The sequence below is a fragment of the Rattus rattus genome, chromosome 11, assembly GCF_011064425.1.
Source record: "Rattus rattus isolate New Zealand chromosome 11, Rrattus_CSIRO_v1, whole genome shotgun sequence".
NCBI classification, from domain to species: Eukaryota; Metazoa; Chordata; class Mammalia; order Rodentia; family Muridae; genus Rattus; species Rattus rattus.
In genome coordinates this window covers 17,127,539-17,152,683 of record NC_046164.1, presented here as the reverse complement: position 1 = coordinate 17,152,683, position 25,145 = coordinate 17,127,539, and the positions used below count along the sequence as shown (strand labels likewise).

At 44.0% G+C, this 25,145-nt stretch overlaps 1 protein-coding gene across 2 annotated transcripts in view; it reads right to left on the bottom strand.

Annotated features, from left to right (window-relative positions):
* Positions 1-25,145, bottom strand: part of Brdt (bromodomain testis associated) — a 54,657-nt gene that overhangs the window by 4,020 nt on the left and 25,492 nt on the right. For both annotated transcript variants that reach the window (XM_032916602.1, XM_032916603.1), the window contains exons 6-16: positions 21,971-22,099; positions 21,000-21,188; positions 19,590-19,759; positions 19,094-19,374; positions 18,851-18,976; positions 18,602-18,784; positions 9,474-9,535; positions 8,592-8,766; positions 2,888-2,985; positions 2,100-2,305; positions 1,210-1,399 (exon numbers count right to left, since the gene is read on the bottom strand). In XM_032916602.1, the coding sequence (XP_032772493.1) occupies positions 1,210-1,399; positions 2,100-2,305; positions 2,888-2,985; positions 8,592-8,766; positions 9,474-9,535; positions 18,602-18,784; positions 18,851-18,976; positions 19,094-19,374; positions 19,590-19,759; positions 21,000-21,188; positions 21,971-22,099 (1,809 nt within the window). The remainder of the gene's footprint in view (positions 1-1,209; positions 1,400-2,099; positions 2,306-2,887; positions 2,986-8,591; positions 8,767-9,473; positions 9,536-18,601; positions 18,785-18,850; positions 18,977-19,093; positions 19,375-19,589; positions 19,760-20,999; positions 21,189-21,970; positions 22,100-25,145) is intronic.

The window sequence follows — 25,145 nt, the reverse complement described above, 5'->3', positions numbered from 1 at the left end:
TAAAACTAAAAGTGAGTACTAAAGAGAAACCACACAAATGCATGGAAACTGAACAATTACTTTCAAATGATCAGTGAGTCAAGAGAAAATCAAGAACGAGAAGAAAATGAAGAGACCTGAAGAGCTTCAGAGTATCAGAGCACACAGAACACTTCAAGACTTAAGCACAGAACATGACTGCTCAGGACTGTGGCCTCATCAGTGCTCAGCAAGTGTGTGCTTTACTCACTGAGTCGTGTCTCTAGCCCCACACTATGGATTAAGGCACTCAGGGTTCTAGTGATGTGTTGGTGCTGACTGTGCTGTTGAAGTCTGTCTCCTCTGGGCATGGCGGCTACCTTTTAAAATCAGAGGAGCAGCATCAGACACATGGGACGGACCTCACAAGATTGGGCATTTCCTTCCTCGTGGAAGGGGAGAAGGCTCAAAGGTAAATGAGACGCTTCCCCTCCCTGGGGATACAGAAGAGGTTAACTGTTGGAGATGAGGACTCCAGTGTACAAATGCCAAAAAGCTGCCATCTTCCTATACATGACCCCTTCCTCATCCACGCTTGCTCCTGTGAACAACTCCAGTTACACTCGTGGGGGCATCACCAAGATTTGCCTGGAATGTTGTTTAGATGGGAGGAAACAGACGTGTCATGCAACATTTGACACAGGTAGGACCGTGACGCACCAGGTGCAGCTGCACTGGGCCTGAGAGTGACAGCCTCTGAGGCTGAGTCTCCTGAGTCCGTGCCATGGAGGTGAGATGTATGCTGTGTGCGGTCACCATGAGAACCCTGACCAGGAAGGCATGCATGCCTGACGAGATCTGAGCTTTCTGAGGGCAGTAACAGTAAACGGTGGATTCCCCATTTACACGCCAGTTGCTTCCTTCATGTGCTCAATGTATGTTAATTTACTCTGTCACAGGAAATTGCTATTCTCTTTTTACAATGAGCAACTTAAGTTATAGGAAAATTAAATAAATTGCCAGGGGCATAGTCTAGTAAACATCAGCCTAGTGGTCCTGTAGTGGTCTGCATTACGGTGAGCCTGCTATGAACTGCTATGAGCCTGACTATGGAACCTGTACTGTAAGCTCTTATTTCAGAACCTATCCAGACCAAAGAGGTGCCACCACCGTCCCTGGAAAGCACTCTGAAATGCAGGGTGGAGAAGCGTCCTCTCTCTTCTCAGGCTTAGCGGGCGAGCATGTACTCACTGCTTCTCTTCTCCTACGCTCTTGCTCTTTCTCCCTCGCTAAATTCCGGTCTTTGAGAAGCCAGAGCTTGCTTATGTCTTGAGTTTCCGGTGGGGATGGCAGCTGCTGCTGTTCACTCTGCTCTTCTCCGTGAGACCTGCCTTGCACTTTATTTGATGAAGATTCTGGAGTGAATCCGCTTCCGAACTCCCTTAAAGAAATAGAATGGCTCAGTAGGTTTCAAGCTCATTGCAATTTTTACTATAAAGACATCATTAAACAACAACAGAAAGCCATGTCCCGGGTCCCGGCTGTCAGCGCATCCTTCTTGCCTTCCCTTTCTTCCTTCTCTCTCTCCTCCTTTCTCGACAGGACCTTATGTGGCCCTATCTAGCTAAGGATGACCTTGAACTTCTGATCTTCCTGCCTTCCCCTGGTTGGGATTATCGTCGCGTCCCACCACACTGGGGACCAAATCTAGGGCCCTGGACACATTAGGTGAACACTACACTAACTGAGCTACTACATCTCAAACCCCTCAACTCTCCTTCTGAACGACAGGTTTTGCATGGGGTAATCCACATTAACAACAAAAAGGGAAGGATTAGAACACTGTGGCCCTGCACACAGCACAGCATTGTCTTCTTGCAGTGGAACGGGAAATCTTGGAAGACAGTTCTGGGAAATGAGGTCATTACCATTTGGTAACATTTACATTTTATTGGCTTGATTCATTTACTATTTCTGTCTTCTACTAGATAGATAAGCATTTGGAGAAATGTTAGTAAGATGCCCCTTTTGTAATGACAATTTGTCGTGTGTTCCACTAGACCACTGAAGCACAGTGACAGACAGATTGCCAAAGCATTGCTTTGCTCCCAGGCCTCACAGACACCAGTGAAGTCACAGACCTCTGGTTCTCTTGAGACACTTTCGGGTCCTTTGCGCTGTGTTCCAGGTGTTTGCGAATCTGCTCCTGTGTCCGAGCCTTCACTTCTTTCTCTATCGCAGCTTTTCTAAACTGGTTGAAAAGCTCGTCTGAAGATTTCAGCACACTTGATGCTTTCACCGGCTTCCCAAGACTTTTCCAAGAGTCTGCATTCTTAATCTTTATATCCTAAATGACAAATATTGATTCAGTCTATGTTAGATGTCAATCAGACTATGGAAGGAAAACAGTATCTTCTGAGTTGGTAATAGAGCAGGCTAAGGTTGCAAAAGCTTTCATGGGCTTTAACTTTAGTTGGGGAAAACAGGTATCTAAACTTCATTTATCTAAGATCAAACTAAAATAACAAGGCTAACAGGGTGACCTGCTACATGTTTGCCCAGACAACTATCTTAAGAAGCAGCGACGCTGAGGCATTGCTCTGCGTCCTTCCAAGGAGGAGGAAGATGCTGTGTATTCCCAGTCTAAGCATTAGCCTCTAAGGCCTGGAACAGGACCTCAGTTACAGTGTCCCAAACATCTGGAAGGCGAGAGCTGCCAGTGTGCTCTGACGGGAAGGGACTCTTCTGCAGACTAAAAGACTGCTGGATGACACAGCTACACACACAGGCAAGAGACTGACACAGCAGCTTGGAGTACACAAGCCAAAGTTCAGCTTAGGAAACAGTGTTTTCAAGTTAGTGTTTAACGGAACTCATGTTAAACCTCAGGTCCTCTCAGCTTGAGGACGCCCGCCCGCGTTATTTTTACCTTCTGCACAGGAGCATGGCATTCCAGCTCCAGCACTGTGTGGCTCTCAGCAGAGGCGTGCACCACAGGGGGCCCGTGCAATACTCGCTTGCAATCACCTGGAAGCACATACTCTTTAGAAAGGAATAACGCAAATACTTCAGGGTACTTATCTGGAGTTTAATTGTCTTTTTCCTTCCATGTCAGACATCATAAAAATAAAATAGCCAGATATAGTGGCACACGCCTTTGATCCCAACAGTCAAGAGGCTGAGGCAGGAGGGCCATAAGTTCAAGGCCTGCATGCACTACTTATAAGATCCTGATTAAGAAAAAAGAAAAGAAAAACAAAATAAGGAGACACACATACATGTATGTCTATGTACATATATATGTATATATATGGAATAAGTAAAAGAACTAAGTCTCAATACATCTTTATTATGTATCTGTTGGGTTATATTATAAAAGTAAACATTTCTCACTTGAAGGGATCTTTGTTTTGTTGGTGTTGTTTTTACTGGTTTTTTTTTTGGGGGGGGGGCTATAAAAGGCTGACCTGCTATGATGTTTGGCTGGCCTGCTCTCATGATATAGGGCTCTCTGGCTTGCACACTGGTTTCAGCTCCAGAGGTGGGTCTGGACTAGGCTAAGGCAGTCATACAAGTTCTGTTTCCCCCTGGTAAGCCAATGAACGGCCTCCAGGGAGGTAGCACATGACACGATCTCAGCTCTACAGCCAATGTGAAAATGAAAATACAGAGCCCAGGACAATGCTCACGAACTACTACCTGGTGCTGTGACTGTTACAGAGGTGGCCAGCACTTTCTCACTGAATCTAAGGTCTGCTCCACAGGAGGAATTCTTATCTTGCAGTGTAGCCTTGGTTAAAAGTTCATGGCTAGGGATACCAAAGACCATAGAGGGGAACCTACTGATATTTTGTTAAATGGTCAAAATGTCTTCTCATTATATATGTTTATGTGCATAGATATGTGCTCTTAACCTTGGTCAGGAAACTTTTTGTAGTGGACAGCAATGCAGAACGACAGATAACTCGTCAAAGTGCCAAGAATACATGACTCTGAGTGCTCAGCTCTAAATGGGACACATGCCAATTTCCCTCTCAGGGAGCACCACAGAAGAGGTAGTGACAGGAATGGGGAGGAGCATAGTGAAGGGCTATCTTCTAGACATGACACAGATGTTGCATTCATGAGCTCACAGTGGTTATCTGAACAAGACCTGCACAAGATCAAGCTGGTCAGCATTTCAGCAGGGAGAATAGCTCACAAGGGCCCGCCCCTAGCTGAGGAGGAGCTCACAAGACCCCCATCCCTAACCGAGGAGCTCACAAGGCCCCCATCCCTAACTGAGGAGGAGCTCACAAGGCCCCACCCCTAGCTGAGGAAGAGCTCATAAGGCCCCACCCTTAGCTGAGGCAGAGCTCACAAACCCCACCCCTAGCTGAGGAGGAGCTCACAAGGCCCCGCCCCTAACTGAGGAGGAGCTCACAAGGCCCCACCCCTAGCTGAGCAGCTAATGGCAGTTGGTAGCTGCTGGTATAGAGTCTTTGTTTGGCTACTGATGGTTCCCCAGGCTGTAGTGGAGCCTCCACATCAGTGTGCATCCCACAGCAATCAGCACGGACTGGACTCCATCGATTTGGGTTTTAATAGAAGAGGAGGATATGAAATCGGGAAGAGACATGCAGGGAGAGGTTCAGATGGAGTTGTAGGGGATGTGACAGGACACACAAAATACAATAATCCCATTTGAATTCTCGTAAATTTTGATTGTTGAATAAAAGTATAGAGGAGAAAAAGCAAAATTAGCTGACTCTAGCTCATAAAATTCTAGATCTTCTGAATCTGTGGAGACATGTATTTAAGCTTCTACCTCCCCTCAGTCCCTTAACTAAATCATGTTTGTCTTCAAGCTAAGGTTTGATGAGAGCTAGAAACAGAGAGAACACAGAGAGAGTGTGACATTGTCAGTGGAGGAGGCGTGGGTTAAAGAACAGAACTTACATTTAGATCCTGGACAGTCTAACACACGCACACTTCATAAGTCCCTGGACGCCTAACACATGTGCACTTCTTAAGCTCACACGGACTGGGAAAGGAAAGTGTGCAGAACTACATCCCTTCTGAGCTGCCGCCGGACTCAGGCAGGAGCAGAGTGTATGTGGAAAGTAGAAAAATTCTAGAATGATTCTCCACTTGTTGACAAATGGTAACAGTGTCGTTATCACTAAATAAAAGGAGAAGATTAAAATCTAAGTTGAGGGGTTGGGGATTTAGCTCAGCGGTAGAGCACTTGCAAGGCCCTGGGTTCGGTCCCCAGCTCCGAAAAAAAGAAAAAAGAAAAAAGAAAAATCTAAGTTGAGAGGCTGCAGAGATGGCCCAGCTGTTAAAGCATTGGGATTGGGGCTCAGTTCCCATCACCCACACAGTGATGTACAACTCTAACTCCAGTTCCAGGGGATATGACCCTGTCTTCCAGCCTTGGTGAGCATCAGGCATGTACATGGTGCATAGACAAACATGCAGACGGACACACATATGACATAAGAGTTAAAATAGTAATAAAGCCCTTTTTAAAATCTGGGGGTTGAAAAGTGGAAATTTCGTTTTTACATGGTTTGCAATGGTTATTTGATGTTTAAATAAAAATGCTTACTAGTGCTGTATAAGCATACCTGGGGCCAGAAACATTTGACTTATGCAAATAACAGAACAAAACAAAGATTTCCTAGATGCAATCTACGGCAGGCTGTCTCTCAGCCTTTCTGTCTCGTGCTATCTAGAGAATCACACGTGGGCAAGCAGGGCATGCCGCTTTGAGGGGAAGATCAGGACATGTTCAGGAAGCTTGGGTGGGAAGCTCTGTAGTTAAAGAGAAAGAGAAGCAGCCAGCCCGGGGGCAGTGACTTACACCTCTTTCCCCAGCACTTGGGATGCCAAGGTAGGCGGATTATGAGTTTGAGAATAATGAGGATAAATAATAATAATAAATAAATAATTGAGAATAAATACCACAACCCTGTCTCAAAAGGAAACAAAAGTTAAGGCTATCTATCAGAACACTATCTAAAGGCAGTCATACCAAAAGGTAACTGTAGGAAACATTCAGAGAGGTGGGAAAATCAACAGACAGGGTCACCGAAACCAAGGATGGCAGTGTGGGTCCAACTGGGAGCAACACTGTCACGAGTGATCACTTGACACATCAAATGTCACGACTCCCCTTTCTCCGGAATCCTCACCTCTGTTCCTGTGTGCTTCCCTTCTGTGAGCTCGTGCTGACCCTCCTACCATAACCAATACAGCACAGGTGCCTCGTGGGGCACTGCTCAGCTTGCCCGACAAGTGTCTTTCAACCTTTTATGTTTTCTTTCTCTTGAGCACTCACTGCAACATCTCATTGTCTCCCCTTCTGCTCTCCAAGATCGACCCCAGCCTCCATTTCCAGGTGGTTTAACTGCCCAAGCAGTCTTTGCTCAGAGCTCCATTCGCTTTCTACTAGCTGCGTTCTCCCCCGAGACAGCACTGCAGCTGCTAGGGGCTTTGTGACCGCCCTTGGCGACTGGTTCATATTTACTTCTACATTCCTGTTGACCAAACCAGAGCTTCAGTCATGTTGAGGTCTTCCATCTGGGCTGCTCAGTCCAAGTGCACACAGGGAAGCCTTGTCTGCAGTGCCCAGCTCAGATGCCCACAGCAGGTCCCCTTTTTGAAGGCTTAGGCATGAGGTTTGCCTTGCCATGGCCAGGGTTAAGTGGGACTCTGCAACGCTGCTCCACCCTCTCCTCCTTTTCAAGGGTGATGTCGTTCTCACCACTTGTTCGCAACCACACTCTAGACAGCAGCAATGCCTTCCTACTCAGCACAGTTTTACTAATCTGCCTTCAAACATCCAAATCTTTTGAATTGAAATGATAACTCTCTTGGCTGCTTTAAAAAGCTTCATGTTTGTGTTAATGAGCAGTTATTTCCCATTGGCCTCACTGAGGCATCTACCAGGCTCCATACTACGGAGTTTGTAGAACTCTGGGTGCTACAAGCCTGCATAAGCTTGGAAAAGCAGTGCTCCTGTTGTCAGTTTAGGCCATATGTTTTTCCTTGCCAAGGCCTCTCCAGATCTCTGAGATAGCTCTCTCCTCCCTGCAGCTGGCTGCTATGGCTAGCTGGGGCTCACCCTCACAAACCCAGGCTCTATGATTTAGCACTCTCACTACTGAGGCCCAGGTCAGGGAACCAGCTGGGAACAGACTCAGACCACTGGCTGGTGCCCAGCCGGCAACAGCATAGATTGTTTTTAATATTACATGCTACACCTACCTACCTACCTTCCTTCCTTCCTTCCTTCCTTCCTTCCTTCCTTCCTTCCTTCCTTCCTTCCTTCCTTCCCTCCTTCCTTCCTTCCTTCCCTTTTTTCCTTCTTATGGCTTCCTAAATTACAACAATTTATTTTAATTATTTGTGGCAACACTTAAATTAAATGTTAAACTCTTTTATAGTCCCAGACACCCATTTCTGCTTTTACTCGTTCCGGCAGGATAGCCAAAGGAGCTCTACCTCTTGCCGCCCAGCTGTCAGATCATCTGGCAGGCCACCTCCTCTCAAGTCAGACTCCTGCTACAAAGCCGCCTTCCTATGCTCATAGCATTGGTTTTAGTTGTAGCAAATTTGACTTAAGACTACAAACTCAGCTTTTTAATGTGGTACTGACTAGTCAAAATATCTTCAACTTAACCCACTATTTAGTAAGTAGGAAAATTTTTAAATAAACTTTTTATTGCTGCTTTCCCAGTGCTGGGAACGGAACCTCAGGCTCATACCTCATGAGGCAAGTGCTTTACCAATGGGCCACCCTCTCAGCCCCACAATACTGGGCTTCTTGGGCGGGGGGGGGGGTTGTTTGTCATGTTTCTGTTTGAAATTCCTTGTCGCATAAACATTCAAAAGCAAAATTCTATGGTAGTCTGAGAAGCTCTTCTCACAGGATGCAAATGCTCTTCCTCTGGGTCCGTTCCGCCCTGCCCTAGTGGCCTGCCAATCTGCCTGCCCGCCTCTTTCTCTCTGGTCAAGGTTTATTCATGGGTTGTAGGGTTTTTGTATTCTGGGCTTGGGGCAGGTACTGGGAACTGAACCAGAAGCCTCATACGTGCCAATGATACGATCTACCATTGAGCTACAAAGCCTAGTCTCCAATCCATGTTTTTCTTGATTTCCATTTTCTTCTCCTCACGGATGAGCTGTAATTTGAGTTCCAGACAAAACCAAGCAGCATGGAGCCCTGCACCAGAAGCAACAAGAAAATCAAGACCCCCGTCTGTGCTCTTCTCAGGCTGGAGGCCAAGGCCATCCCTGGGTCCACAGTGAGGTCAAGGAGGCTGGAGTGTGCTCGACTCTGACAAAAAGGAAACGGAGTCTGCTTTGCTCTCCTCACAGCACTGCAGCTTGCTTTCCACACGGTGGTAGAGCAGCGTTCACCAAAGTAGCTAACACATGGTTAAGTTTGGGTAGTGAAGGAGGTCTCTCACCATCCATACACTGAATAAATTGAGTATAGATTACATAAATAGAACGCGTGCTCATGTGCATAAAGCAGCTCCCTGGACCCGGCTCATTCACTGACCCTTGGCTGTATAACACGGCAACTCTGGGCACACATGGCCTCCAGTCCATCTCAGACAGAACGCCTGACTTGTGTTTCCTACCTGCAAGGGGCTGAGTCTGCACAGACGCAGTACTCTCCGTGGCCTGAAGATGGTGTGACACTTGGCAACCAGGCATCTGCTGGGGAGGCTTCCCTGGAGCTCCACATGGCCCTGTGCTCTGCTGAACAAGGGCAGCTTCAGCAGAGGTTATGTCGGACACAGAAGACTGTATCTGCTAGAAAAGATCAAGTTATCCTTCAGACTTCCAACCACAGAGAAGCATAATTAAGAGAACTGGAACCAAGACATAAGCAGCAGACTAATGATGCTTTAATGGTACCTTTTGAAAATGTATTACACCTTAAGTCACACAGTCCTGCTGGGACAGACCCTGAAGACCAAGGCCTAGGAACCGAAAATACCCTGCTGAACGCCTGTGATCTTGGATCTCCAGAGCCCCGAAGGTTGCTCTCCTCCTAGTTTTTGTTTAGAAATTTTACACTGGACCCTGGACAGCCCAGTTTTTGTACCAAAGCAGTTAGTAGAAACCTCTGGATTCACAGCCTTAGGCTGAGCTGAGGTTTCTAAAACTTACTCCATTTAACTGCTTGACTTATAGGAAGTCAAGTCATTTCTATAGCCAACATCCTTTGAGAGGAAGTCTTTGAACACTTAGTTAGTGATAGAAAATAATGACTTTTTAATGTAAACAAAATGAGAAATGTTTTATTTCTCTCTCTCTCTCTTTTTTTTTTTTCAGTCTCTTGCTATATAGTTCAGGCTAGCCTAAATCTGTGGTCCTCCTCCCTCTGCCTCCTCAGTGTGGACACTGCTTATGTGCAAAGCTACACCCACCAGCCCTCAAACCACTGCGAACAAAGTTACAGTAACTGTCACAACACATGCCCTGTTTTCAATGCTAAGGTTAGAGAGTCAACTTACCTTTGTATTTTCTTTTGGAGGCAAATCATTCTGTTTTACTCCAGTAAATTTAGGAGATATTTCTGAAAACATATATAGATAATTATTTCAATATTTGTAAGCTTAAAAGAAAAGCCCTACCATGATACATTTTTTTCTACATTAGAAGTAGCAGAAACTAAGAACCCATCGAAAGGGACTTAGTTCCCTGTCACAGGATATCAGGGACAGGTAAAGTTCTCAGGCAGACAAAAGACCAAGTTCAGGAGCTCTGTTGTAACGTGAATATGATTGGTAATATATTACATATTTGAAAAATGCTAACATAGTTGCTTTTAAGTGTTTTCAACACGGAAAATATATAGTGATAAATATGTTAACGTAAGTGATTGGATTGTTTTAAGATGCATACATACATAAAACCATAATCTTTTATTATTTTTCAAGGAAACAAAGAAAATAATACCATTTGGGCTAATGGGGGGAAAAAAGAAAAAGCTCACTTTCAAAAGAATGCCTTTAACACAAATCTCTTAAAGTCACAGGTTTTGCCCTATTTAAGTTAGCCTACTTTTGTTTAAATGGGAAAAGTTATTTCTCCAAACTTCTTTGTTCAGAATGGAATAAACACCCATTCAGAAATTCCACTTTGGATACTGTTCAGGCAAGAACCCAGTGACCTCGCTGACTGTAGGAGCCCAGGGGTACTTCAAAAGAATGTCACAACAGGGCTCAAGGTTTCAGACATGGCACCAAGTACACCAGCGAACGAGCTGTAGGGGATGCTCCACGAGGCTTAGGTAAAATCACAGCGAATCAAACACAAGAGAGACACAGTGCACTTATTCATCTGCCAGGGCACAGAGGAAGCATTTACTATAAGTGAAGTATCTGATGTCCTTACTAAGCACGCAGATCCAGCTGATAATAACCATCTACTTGAAACGTATTTGGCAGTTGAGACTAGATAACAACAGATAGGTTTTCTCCTTTGTTTGTTCAGAGACAGTGTCTCACTAGCCCAGGATGGCCTCAAACTCACGATGTAGCTGAGCATGGCCTTGTCCTCAGGCCTGGTCTGTGTGAACAGGGCTCACCCAGCTGCGTGCAGCCTTCTCTATCGCCTGCAGGCCCCAGAGGTCCAGTGACTTTACAGGGCCTCCTCTACTCTCAGAAATATTTGCAGCAGCTGACACTGAAGTAGAGGCAAATATAAAAGCCCTGTGTGCTGTCACAGCATGGCTGGACTCCTCTCTGTCTGCCGTACAACAGGCTGTGATGCTGTCCTCCCCAGCACAGGCCTCTGCCTGTGGTGAAGCAGGAGACCCGATCCACCACTCCGAGCCAGCCGTCACAAACCACCTGAGCAGTGTTTGGTTCGGGCCCCAGGGTTCCAAGGCTGGTCAACATCAAATGCTATTCAAACTTAAAGCATTCTAATTCAATAATTACCTTCTGCCTCCTGAAACGCCATCAGTCTCCACTGGATGTGCTACTGCTCTTTCCTCTCTTAAAATATTTGATGCTGGACACTGTTAAAATTGCTAAATGGCACTCAAAGCTGTGTTTTAATTTAAAGAATTCAAGTATTTAAAATGACACGAACCAGTATCACTCAGCCAAGACTGATTTTAGTGTTGGGGCTGGGTAGAGGGCTGACAGAAAGAGACTGAACACACAGGGTAGAGATCCAGGGCTCCTTCACACTTAAAGGAGAAACTACAGTTTCAGCTTTGAACAAAAACCAAAAGCACGTTTCATTAATATATTAACATATATATTTATTAATATGTCTTATTCAAACTGCACCTAAACTACAATGTCCTATAATATAAACACCTTGGTGGAATTAAAAATATGACATGCCTCATTGGTGTTCTGCCAAGGAAAGCTGGAGAAGATCTTCTTAGTTTCATGACATGGAAAACTAACACTCAGGCTTATAAAAATTAGAGCCTCAAGATCTGGAGATACTAGCGAAAGGCAAAGAATATTAACTAGAAACTTCAGAGTCGCCCAGTTCACATGGTGTGCTTGTCACTACACTGTAGCATCTTCACCCTTGAATGCTCTGTGAGACATCAACAGGTGATGATGAGAGCCTATAGCTCAGTATTCGCTTCTGATTCTGATCTCGGTAACTCCTTCCCTGGACCGTGGTGAAGTAACTGTTTCTGGTTTGGGCATTAAAACATAGATGTGCATTTTTGCTATTAAGCTGAACACCATATTTCAATTAGTAATAAAGACCTACCAGATGTGGGAGACATCGATTAAGTTGACCACAATTGTGAGCACATATCTATTAGCACTAATTTCTCGGGGGCCTCTGATTATGTCCATGCTACTTTAAGAAACTCACACTGAGTAATGAGCACGAACCAGGGATCAAATGCATACGAGGCATGTTGTGTCTGAATTTCACATCTCTCAAAAACCTAATTTAAAATTTTTGTATAAAGTTTTTATTCTAAACTATACAAAAAACTTTACTAGAGTTGGAAAAAAATAGCTGGTATTGGTGGGGAGTCAGTTAAAAGGTAAAAAGCACCTATTTACCTATCAAGGTACCAAGGCCAATGCTCTAGAGACACCAAAATGCCACCAGCAAGTCGGTTTGGAATAAAATCCCAAGAGGTGTCACAACGCAAAGCCAGAGTATGACATCACACACAGGAGAAATAGTTACCAACATTTCTGATATTAGAGAAGTGAATTGTGTCCCATTCTAAAAGCCTGCACAAGTGACTGAACTCCTTGTGTGGCAGCTGCATTTGACTCTACAGAGACAGCAGGTCCTGAGGTATGGGGGGACTTGTCCAGATCACATTCTAGTGGTTTACAAACACTGGCAACCAGTCCTATACCAAGCAATTTGGTCCCTTTAAAGAACCTTTAGCTATTTTCCTTGTGTCTAGTAGTTTAACATTCAGAACAAACCAGACATAAAAACCTGCTCCTTCTGCAAAGAGGACTTCAACTTGAGTCAGAAAAGGGAAAGCCACAAAAGAACAAACGACTAAAGTTATTCTCACCTATGAACGCACCTTAGAAGCCTTAAGTAATTATTAGTTCTTTCCTGCACGTGACTGTTTGCCAGTATACACATATGTTGTGACATGTGAGCCAGTCCTGTCAGATCCCAGACTTACAGGTGGCTGTGAGCCACATGTGGGTGCTGAGAACTGAACCCATCTTCTGGAAAAGCATCCAGTGCTCTCGACGGCTGAGCCATCCTTGTGCTGTGTCACCCCAATCCCTGGTACGTTTTAAAGACTGTGAATCATCCCTGTCTCCCTGTCCATTCAAATCCAGATTTACCCATAGTATTGTAAGGAGCTTTTAGTACCTTCTAATGTTGCCAAGGTCAAGACAGGCTATTGCAGAGAACTGTTTATCCAGGAAGACCTGGCTTGTATAGAAAAATAAAATTAAAAATGCATGAGAAAGAAATGACTACTGCAAGGTCCAACTTCAATGTAGACCTCAGTGTATAAACCGGTCTTTATCTTGCTGGACTAAGGTGCATCCTTGGCTTTTACTTTCTAAACCCTTCCAGTCCGTTGAGTCTAAAGATGTCAGCTGACGAGAGCTTTAGTCACACTCTCAGCACCTCTGCAGCAGACCTGGGCAGCAGTGAGGTGACGAGTCACTCACTCCTACCTTAGCAGTACGATGCTGTTACTGTGGTGTTGCCTTGCGCTATCTGCCTATCGGTCACATGAAACTTCTCACACATTCTGCTTCACACCACCCGAGCTTACACTCACGCAGTTTCCAGGACCTTTCCCATAGGTCCCCATCAGAAGCACTGGCATTTCATTCGTTTTTATTTAATTTGAGACTAGGCCTCATGCAGTTTGGGCTGGCCTTGAGCTTGCCCAAGGATGGCTGTCTGCCTTCACAATCCAATCGTAATCACCAGTGCGGGGTAAAAATCCGGTGGCTGATGGGCTATAGGGATGTTTACATCAATACTTTGAATATATTCCTCTTTGTCATGTGCCCAAGCATAATCAATGCCAGAACTGTCTCAATAACCCCTACCTGAGCACTAGAGCACCCAACACAGGCGATGCCAGAATTAATTTTGAAGCCCCACCCATATCATGAATCTTATACTCGGTACTTTGACAGACATAAAAAATGAACTTAAAGGTTTTATATCTGTACCAATGTCTAATAAATGTTCTTGACTGGTCTGTACATGACTGTTTGCAGATGTTGATGTCAGTCAAAAAGAAATTTTAAATGACCAAATTAACATTGAAATTTGCAATGAAATATTGCTTCTAGTCTACAAGTTCTCACATTTACTTTTAGAAAGATTTGGAATTTCACTAGCAACTCTTGAAACAGATTAAGTATCTTGCTTGAAATGATGGCTTTTAAACAAGACTTTACTGTGTAATTAGTACTGCTTGACCAAGGGAAAATGAGCAGAAAAAAGTACAAACAAGGTTTCAGAATAATGGGCAGTGGCTCTTTGAGAGATTCAGAGCAAACCTGGCAGCTACTTACAACACTGGTGCTTTTCAGTAGTAATGTGCTGGCTAGCTTTAGTCTGACCAGCTACGATCACTGGAGAGGAGGGAGCTGCAACTGAGAAAATACCCCTTATTAAGTACGACAAGGCTGTAGCCAAGACTATAGGGTGTTTTCTTAATTAGTGGCTGATGGGAAAGGGCCCAGCCCATTGTGGGTGGGACCACCCTTGGGCTGGTGGTCCTGAGTTCTGTATCCCAGCAGGCTCAGCTGGGCCGTGGGAGCAAGCTAGGAAGCTGTGCCCTGGCCTGTACATAGGCTCCTGCCTCCAGGTTCCTGCCTCATTTGAGTTTCTATTCTGACTTCCTTCCATGGTGAACAGGGCTGCAGGGCGTTGGGTGGTGGGAAGTTGTTCTGTGGCATCTGGGAAGATAAAGTTGAGAGCAATGGAAACAGTGGAATTTGGTTCTTCCCCCTTGAAATGAGAAATTATTTTTTTGTTTTACATAAGCCCACAGTTGATTTGAAACTCTTAAAGAGCGTTTAGAGTTTTACAAAGACTTTGTATTTTAAAAGAAAGTGGATAAGAGACTTTGGACTTTTAAATGTTTGAGTTTTTAAAGACTGAGAAACTTTAAAAATTCGGAATATTTAAATTGTGATGTTCAAATTAATGCGAGATCTTAGGGATGAACAAGAAAGGAAAGGTTGTGGTTCAATAGTGATGTATGTTGTGTGTAAAGCTGACAAGGGGTCAGTCGTACTGGATAGTTTTGTGTCAACCTGAAACAAGCTACACTCACTGGAGAAGAGAGCCTCAAATGAGATAATGCCTCCACAAGTTTTGGCTGCAGGCAAGCCTGTAGAGCATTTTTTTTTTAAATTAGTGATTGATGGGGGAGGGTCCAGGCTATTGTGGATGGGGCCACCCCTGGTCATTATTATATTTTCTATAACAAAGCAGGCTAACAAGCTATTCCTGCCTCCAGGTTCCTGCTCTGTTTGAGTTCCTGTCCTGCCTCCCTTCCATGGTGAACAGTGCTGTGGACGTGTACACCAAATAAACCCTTTCCTCTCCAATCGCTTTGGTCCTGGTGTTTTATTACAGCAATCAAAACCCTAACCAGAACATTACCTTTAAAATTTTTGCTACACCTAAACAGAGCACTACTGCAGAGAAACTAACCCACAATATAGTAAGAACAGGAACTTAACAGAGGAATCTGCCCCTGCCCGACACCCAACACCCTAAAAGATTAGGACTAAAGGAAACAAAAACTAAACTGTCATAGTCAAGAAGCTGAAATAATGCAGAGAGAAACTGCCACAGGACTGAGCCGTTGATCCCATTATGCTGTCATGGAGGGGAAGGGGCTGTGGGCCCCACCCTGAACTGAGAATGGACAGGCAGTTAGCAATTGATACACAGGAAGGGACATTTCCTCAGGGGGTGATCACCAGTCTTCACCCCCAATGGCACTCACTGGGACACACACACACACACACACACACACACACACACACACACACACACACACACGCAGAGGTAGAAGGGGCAGCTGGGAAAAGGAAGGGGATGAACAGAAGTGAAGGGGGACACAGGTATTATTAGAACATGTACATGAATGAAAATGTCATAATAAACCATTGTCAAACAGAATTAACACATGCCCATAAAATGTTAACAAATCCATTATAGCAAGTATTAAAATGTAGATAAATTAAAAATATGACTAGCTTTTAAGTAAGAAAGTATGTATGTCACCAAAGCTTTCAGAAAGTTGCTTCTGCCACCTAGATTCTCAGGGTCATGGCATCCACTCTGAACAAATCACTATCAGTTATAAAGTCGACATCCTATGGATACTTTCAGTTAACTTTTGTTTTACTGAAACAAAGTTTTATCGCTAGTAGCTGGCCTCAGCTCCCTGAATGCTGGGGTTACAAGTATCTGCAACTATGCCTACCTTTATTCTTATTTGATGTTTTGTTAATATAAGCGATTATCACTTTTTGAGGGGTAAATATCCCATTTCCACCAAACGATGAAAGTTGGCCACATGTTTGTCACTTACTGCACACATGCTACATAATCAGGAACAGAGGTCCGGCGTTCATTACTTTTACAAAAATATTGCATAGATGGGGGTCTGACTTACTTTTTTCTCTCTAATTTATAATCCTGCTTAAAAAATGTATTGTTATTCTCAGGGAAGTAAAAATGTTCTTAGTTTACACACTAGAAATTAATAAGTTTAAGGCATTTTAAAGTAGTATTAGTATTGAAGTAGTTATTTAGTATCAGTTTAGTATTAAATAAAGTATTACAAGGTCCTATAACTTAATTTGTTTATTGAAAGCATAGATGCACTTTTTTCCATTTTAGACTTTGCAATTTATAATACACTTAAATACCATTTCCCTCTAGTAAAGTATATAGATTGTATATTCAAAAATTAAAATTTCAAGAATAAATGACAAGCCAGATATACCAATACATGCCTGTGATTCCAGCACTCAGGAGGCTGTGAGAGAAAGAACAGGAGTTTGAGTCTATCCAGGGCTACACAGTGAGACTCCATCTCAAACAATGGCAAAAGACAATTTCAGTGCCCACCATGAAGACAAACCGACCTCAGTGTAACAAGTCACAAACTACTCAGATGGCTAAATAAATGAATGAATGGAGCTGAGGAATACATGTAGCTTGATGGTGAAATTGATTTCCTGGTATATTATGTAAGACCTTGGGTTCACTCAACAGTGCCAAGAGAGGGGATAAACTTCATTGCTTTTATTTTAACATTATATATTTTTAAATCTTCTAGAGCAATCTGCATGTGCAGGAGCCTACAACCTACAACTTGAAGTCATAAATGCAACTTGGATTTCTTTTCCAGTACTATTTTATGCTCAGAAGTCAAATATAAGAAATACTTTATAATAAGAGCCCCAGATGACTTTAAAATGTATTAGAATGACAAATCCTAACCACAGCAAACTTCTGTAGAACTTTATAAAATTGTTCTGCAAGTTCAAGGATGGCTTGGGCTACAGCACAAGCTCCCGCCCAGCCCAGGACACTCATGAGGACACAGCTCAGCGGTGGGGTGCTTGCCCTGCATGCACCAGTGCCTTTGTCCTACTACCACACAGCAGACGCAAAGCTCTCTGCAAAGCACGACACCAGCCAGAGTGCTGGTCTTCAGACCCAAACTCAGCGTTTTAGCATTAGAATTCTGAGTTTGAGCTGTTGTGTTAAAGTTAGAAAAAACGTTTCTGTAGCATTTTAAGAACACCCAGATGATGATAAACATTTTCTTCTCTTCAAGTAACATACTAGGCTATCATGTCAAGATTTGGTGTGGTACAGCACAGCACACCTGTTGGGAGGCAGAGGCAGGAGGATTGCTGAGTTCAAGTCCACTCTGGCCTACAACTGAGGTCAGGCTACACAGTAAGCAAAGTGGGGAGGGAGGGAGGTGCTACACTAAGACACTCTATGTGGCATTCTTTTCTAGCACTCAAAGCATTTACTAAATTTAAGCTGGATAATTTGAACCAACAGAATAATAGTTTTACCCTACAAATAAAAGACAAGGTGCTGCAACTCATTAGGGCCACAAATGCTTTATTAGATGAAATTACAATTGTTAATTACAATTTAAAATACTAAATGCAACTTGGATTTTTCCAGTATTGTTTTATGCTTAGAAGTCAAATATATGAAATAAGAACTCTAAAACGATTTTAAAATGCATTAAAATATCAAATTCTAACCAAAGTAAAAATTCTTTTAAATTTCACAACTTGTTCACCACTACATACTCAGAAATGTGAAAACCAAATGCAGTGACTAGCTCTACAAAAAAACAAATGAAACAAAACCAAAGGAAAACAGAATCACTGTAAGCCCTGACTGTGAACTGAAAAAAGAAATTCTTTAACCTAAAGTTTCTGTGGAATTTTTTTAATTAAAAAAAAAAACCAAAAAACAAAAAACACTGAACCTCAAAAGAAACATCCCATTACCAATAAAGCAAATTGTAGGGAAGAAAGTGCCCTGGGTTCTGCATTTGCTGCTTGGTTAAAATGGCACACCTGCTGTGGTGGGGTAGGCAGTGATCGCATGGCAGCTATACAACTAGTGATGGAAAAACAAAGAAAACATGAGTGACCTGGTTTAATACAACTGACAAACTGTACAAGAATATGTGGTACTCCCACCTTTTTCTATAGATCAAAGTTAATAATCTATAGTTAAGAAACAAATTAAAAAAATACTCTCTACAAATTTTGGGGTGAGTGGCTTCTTAATTCGAAACGACAGTTCAACTCAGAAGGCAGGGTCCAAACAGGACATACTTCATATCAGAGTGACCCAAAGTACACTGGGAACACACTGAGGCGTCCCAAATACTGTTTTTATTAAGAAGTAAAACAGCACTCGCTGCTTTTCAATGTCGTACATTTCCTAGGAGACCTCCCAGAAGGCCCAAGTCACGTCCTTTCACACAGTGTCTCTTTTAAGGAAAGAGTAAGGCTCTTGGTGCATGTTACTAAGGATGCTGGACTCCAAAGCACAGGCCCTCCAGTAAACACTCTCCCGACTCCACAGGAAAGGCCACTCCCCCCACCGCGGCGGTACCTACGAGCCAGCTAACCTGGTTCTGAATCGCTGCTGTCGGAGGAGCTCGAGTCACTGCTGCTGCTCCCGGACCCCGAGCTGCTGCTACTGCTACTGCTGCTGCCACTGCCGCTGCTGCTGCTGCTGCTGCTGCTGTCGCTCAGGCGGGACCCACTCGCCAGCTCCGGGGGCGGCGGCGGGGGCGGGGGCAGCTTCTCCACTGCAAAACAGGGAGCGTTAACAGCGGTCAGGGCTCACGGGTGGGCGCGGAGAAACCGCCACCTACCTTTTGCTGGACGTTTCGTTTGCCGTTTCCTACAATTCAGCTGATTGTTGACGTCCAGCAACCGCCTCTCCAGCTCCAGCTTTTTTTCAGAATGGAGCTCCTCTTTAGACCTGACAACCTTCTTCGCTGTGAGAGGAGGAGCAACCGTGAGTGCGGGGAGGGGCCTGGAGGTGGGGCGGGGCCTGAGGCGGGGCCTAGAGGCAAGGTGGGGCGGGACCTAGGGATGGGCGGGGCCTGGCCTACCGTGGGGCTTCAGCGACCTCTTCCTCAGACAGGCCAGGACGTACTTCTCCAGTTCTCTAAGTGTGGATGCCTTCAGAGTCTCAAAGTCGATCTCGATCTCGTCTGGGTTGGAGTTCCTCAGGGAAGGCTCCCTTGACTGTATTATATGAACTATTCGACCAAGCTTGTCTCCAGGCAGTTTGTTTATGTCCAAGCTCAGCTGCCTTTTCTCATCGTAGTTCATAGGCTTCGCATTGTCTTCCTCTTCCAATTTCAAAAGTGGCTTCTTCTTCTTTGGTTGACTGTAACAAAATTAGATATTTGTTTCATGTTTTTAAACATATTTTATTGATGTGGGAATTTCATACAATGCACCCACATCACACAGACATTCATTTCATCTTAATCAGTTACTTAATCTAGGCAGGAGGATAGAACCAGGACCTTGCAGAGGCTAAATGTGCGGTCCTTCACCGAGCTCGCCTCCCAGGCAGATTCACTCACTGAGCATACTTACTTGCTCTTGGCCTTCTCCTTTTGCTTCATTTGCTTAGCCTTTTTCTTTGGGTTCTCGTCTCTGTTAACCTTTTTCCTTTTGGGTGCCCTTTTAGACTTCTCATTCTTTTTCTTCAGCTTACGTAATGGAACTTGGGACAGAACTTGTAGCTGCTGATGAACAGCATTAAGCTGGGAAAGGAAAAATAAACAAAAGCCTTTAAACTAGTATCTAAAGCACTAAAGATACTTGAAAAAACATAGTACTCCATAGACATGCCACCCTTTGTGAAACTCATTTTGTATTCTATTTCCTTCAGGATTTTGCTTTATTTTGGAAGTTCAGTGTTTTGAAGGGCATACAAATAAATAAATAAATAAATAAATAAATAAATAAATAAATAAATGAATAATAAACAAACTGTATAGTATAATATAGTATAGTAATAAAATCAAAACAGCCCAAGAACAGTTAACATTTCTCAGTGTTAAAGTTTCTTTCAAAAGATATATATATATAATATAAGATGCATTATATAGTATATATTATACATACTATATAAGCGTGTGTGTATGTATGTGTGGTCACGTATGTACAGGTGCCTGTGGAGCTGGAGGTACAGGTGTTGTGAGTAGCCTGACACACGTGCTGAACTCAGGACCTCTGGAAGAGCAGCCAGTGCTGACAGCTGCTGAACACCTCTCCAGCCCTATTCTTCAGACATGACCTCAGCAAAGTTAACTATTTTATCACAGAAAGTCGCAAGTTACCTCATTTTAAAAACGTAAGACATTATAAGAACCAACTACTCAGACTAGGAATGCAAGGAGCAGAGTTGTAAATAACCCCCAGGCATCTTGGTGCACGCCAGCCATCCAGCGCTGGGAGGTAGAGGCAGAAGGAGCACAAGCTCATGACGAGCCAGGCACATGAGACAGTTCCAAGAGGAGGAGAAGGAGGAAGAGGAGGAGGAGGAGGAAGAAGAGGAGGAGGAGGAAGAGGAGGAAGAAGAGGAAGAAGAAGAGGAGGAGGAAGAGGAGGAGGAGGAGAACGGAGGAGGAAGAGGAGGAGGAAGAGGAGGAAGAAGAAGATGAGGAAGAGGAGGAGGAGGAAGACGAGAACGGAGGAGGAAGAGGAGGAAGAGGAGGAGGAAGATGAGAACGGAGGGGGAAGAGGATGAGGAAGAGGAGAAGGAAGAGGAGGAGGAAGAGGAGGTGGCAGTGCCTCTAGACTTGCATAGCATACAGATATTTAAGTGGGAAATATTAAACATGGCAAATGTGCCAAAAAGTAACTACGGCTGTAGGCATCAGGTGCTGTGACTACGGCTGTAGGCATCAGGTGATCTAACTATAAAGCTGAATATCTGCGAGGACTTCGTCACAGACTAGCAGCTTGGGGACCATCAACACTTGCATCCTATGCGGCCACCTGCTCCTGAAGCTTGGCAAGACGCTGTACTCGCTCGTCCTCAGAGTCTTCGGAAGAGCAGTCCCCCGAGGAGGCCTCGCTGCTGCTTTCTCTACTGAGGGCTTTTGCACTGTTTGTTGTAAGGTGACATGCACGCATACTCTCAACAGGTTCATCAGGAATCTTGGCAAAATGCATTTCAAAAACATCCTATAATGGAAAATTAACCTGTTCACATTTTTTGGTTTATTTTGAGACAGAGTTTCACCATGTCCAGGCTGGCCTGGAGTGCACCATGTAGCCCAGGCTGCCCTGGAACTTGAAATCCTCCTGCCCACCTCCAGAGTGCTGGGACTGTAGGCATGCACCACCTGGTTTGATTTTCTCCATTTCTGATTTAATGTGGTGAAAAGAACACCTTTAAAAGTACACATGGGGGGTTGGGGATTTAGCTCAGTGGTAGAGCGCTTGGCTAGCAAGCGCAAGGCCCTGGGTTCGGTCCCCAGCTCCGAAAAAAAGAAAAAAAAAAGTACACATGGACATATCTGGGCAGACTTCTTTAAGACGCCCCAGAGGAAGTGCAACATGATGCACATACTCCGTGCCTCAGCACGCCTCCGCTATGTCTCTCAGCAGGATCGACCTTTGTTGGTAGTTAAGGTCAGTCATGTCATATACAGTTCTACCTTTCCACGACTCAAAACTGGGCCCTCTCCTGAAGCAGGACAGGGTTCAGTCAGTACCACCAGGGACCTGCTACCCTCTTCTCACTAACGATTCATTGATCGATTTCTTCTGCAAAGTAGGAAGCTTCCTCTAAACAACTGTGCCGCTAAAGCTTATAACCAAGAGGAGAAACCCCACCATGAAACATGCAATTTACACATTACATAGCACGATTAGGGACAGAGGGTGTCCTTTGTCTCTTGATGGTTCAGAAATATGTATATCGTGCTCAAAGGTAAGCGCTCAGAGAGTGGGTGAAACCTCACCTGAAGCATCCTGGCCATGGTCACAACTTCATGATCAGGAGGGTTGTACTTGTAGCAGTTCATAAACATCAGCCTGACATCTGCAGCAAATTCACATGCATCCTTATACTCTTGCTTGTCCATTTTCCCCTGAGTTAAGGAAAAATTACAAAGGTTCACAAACAACTAAAGTCAATTCACATGGAACGATTCAGATGTACTGGGAAACGGAGAAAATAACACAGTGAAAATATTCCAATGTCTGGGTAAGACGATGGCCTAGATATTTGCCTCTATGCATGTTGGGAGAATAAAAAAAAAAAAAAAAAAAAAAACTCTTAAAAAAGCCTTCATCCCAGAGAAAAGGAAGAATTTTGAAAATTCGTAAATGGGCAGCTTAAAAATATGGAAAAAAAGGTGGGCAACAAGATGGGAAACAGCAAAGAGAGCCTGAAGCCAGACACAGGGCCAGCAGTATGGCTTCGTACTTGAGGAAGAAGTCCAAACTACATCCAAACAAGCCAGGCATCCCCAGTGGGAAAGACACTGAGTGGTTCTACCCACAGTTCTCACAGGCCTTTAATCCAGCTGTGGCCCTGGCTGAGACAGTGACCTTTTGAGCAGGAGGGATTGGCAGAGGGAGAAAGATCTCCTAGCTCAGAGGGCTGCAGCCTAGGTCCCATTCGAGCCTGAATTCAATCTGTCACAGACCCAATGTGAATGATAAGTCTAGGAGCAGATGGGCAAGAACTCGACAAACCAAAGGGACAAGAGACAGGAGTCTTGCCTGGGCCATGAGGGTAGAAGATACCTAGGGGCCTGGAGACAGCCTCACCAACCAACTGGCTAGAGCTGACACCCAAGCCTGAGGTCAATGGGCAGAGCCACCCACCTGCCAGGAGGTTCATGCTTGTGGTCCAAGAACTCTGCAGCTGCAATGGACATGCCCGAAGCCTGTGGCCACACCCCCAGCAGGGACCAATGAATGCTGTGCATTTGAAACTGAAGGCAGGGCTGCGTTTGCAGATTTCAGCCCCTTGGTTGCTTTGCCTTCTCCCATTGTAAGAAACTGTTTGGCCAGAATATTAGCTGTACCAAGGGTCGAAACTAGGGATCTTCCAGAGGGCAGGAGAAGCTGCCCAGTCCACAGGCCACAGCTTAGCAGCACAGACCCGATATACAACTGCAGGACATAGCTAAAGTGGAGGCATCAAGTCAGCTGGCCTGTGCATGTTGCTGGCCATCTCCAAGTTGCTCTGCATCTTCTTGCTCTGCCCCTCCCCAAGCTGTGCCATGTGTATGTGTGTGCAACAACTCTCTTATGGAGGTCAGGACAGCCACAGAAGTGAGCTTTCTCCTTCTTCCATGTGGTCCTGGGGACCTAACTCAGGCTGTAAGGCCTGACTGCAAGTGGACCTGGGGAGCCACCTCTCCATGCCCATCATCTCTCCAATTCAGGAAGAGCTTTCATTTTAAAAATTTATTTTAATATAATCCATTTTCGTCTCCGTTCAGTCTCCCTTTTGATGTTTTCCTATTGTGCTTCCAATAGGGCTGATCTTACCTGATTTATGTATTAAAAACCCCAGCTCTCGTGTTCTCCTTTTCTTATCTCCTCGCATTATAACTTTTTATTTTCTCGTTATCGAGTAATTTTTTCCATGTTTATTTTCCCACTACTATGTATTTTCTCCTTCAGAAGATTCTTCTCCTTCCCTGTTTCTCTTTTTCTATCCTTGCTTCTATTTTCCCTCTTCCTCTCCTCCCTGCCATAACTTTATTCTTTAGCTGGTTTTATATTTAATCATTGTTTTAAACTTTGGCCCTCTGCCATTTTCTGTTTCCCAACTATAAATAGTATATTAGTGATTGTTAATCAATTTTCACTGTACTTCTATATCTCATGTTTAAAAAGTTATTTTCTCTTGTTTTAGTGGTGTTCATAGCTATTCCTTAAGAAAAAAAACAAATTAAACCAGGAAAGATAACAAATAGATGTACACAACACACAGAAACCCACACTCTCCCAAAACCACGAGAAAGCAAGGTGACTTCTCCAAACAGAGCATACCTTTCCTTAGCTACTGAATTCAAAGACATGGGATGGAATAAAACATTGGATGAAGATTTAAACTGTAAACTAGTAAAAGTGATCAGTGACCTTATGGGAGATTTAAAACCAGGGGAACAAGGGAAGGAAGTGGACCACGACCTGCAGAGGACAGCCAGTGACCCAGGGAAAGCACAGAGGAGGAGGAGTCCACACTATCATTTTGAGAATGGAGAATGGCCTTGGACAAAGGCCAACATTCTTTCATGGTAAAATCCCTGAACTAAGGATAAGGAGATGACAGCCCAACATTTAAGGTGCACAGACAACAAACCCACAGCAGCTTCATGTGTATGGGGAACAAATGAACCTCCACTGCAGTCAGTACTAGGACAAGGGAACACACTCTCTTTGCTCCTATTCAATCCAGCTAGAGCAGTGAGAGCACAGAAAGAAATAAAGATAGCACGAGGGAAGGGAGGGTCGGAGCTCTTGCGTGTAGATAACGTGACTCTGTACTTAAAAGATCCTAAAGCCTCCATGGAAAACCTCCGGGGCTGACAAACACTGGGAGCAATGCAGCAGGGTATAGAAACAACAACAAAACCAGTGGCTTTTTCCAGTATACCAATAATGAAAAGGAGATTCTGTGCGGGAGGGGAGGAATCAAAACACAACCATAGACAGCCTTCTGAAAAAGTATTCCAACAGCTCAGTAAATAAAAAACAAGAATTGATAAGTTGTATTATTTGATATTAAAAACTCCATGTAGCAGAAAGAAACCATCAGCAGAATCAAGAGACAGCCTATGGATGGAAGGAAGTCTTGAATGATTATAAACTAGACCACAAGAGGAAGATTAGTGCTAGAAACTATAGAGATTTGTCACGTACATATACGCATGCAAACAAACCTCACATCATTTAAAATAAGGGAGACTAGTGAATGTAATAGGCAATTCTTAAAGGAAGAAACGCAAATGGCCAATGGATAGTTAAAAGTGTTCAATATCCTTATCTATCTTAGGAGGCAAAAATAAAAAACTACGTGGATTTTCTATCTTACCACAGTCAGAATGGCTAATATCAAGAGGGGGAAAACCAGCATAAACTGGGGAAGATACAGGAAAATGGTACTCTATACAC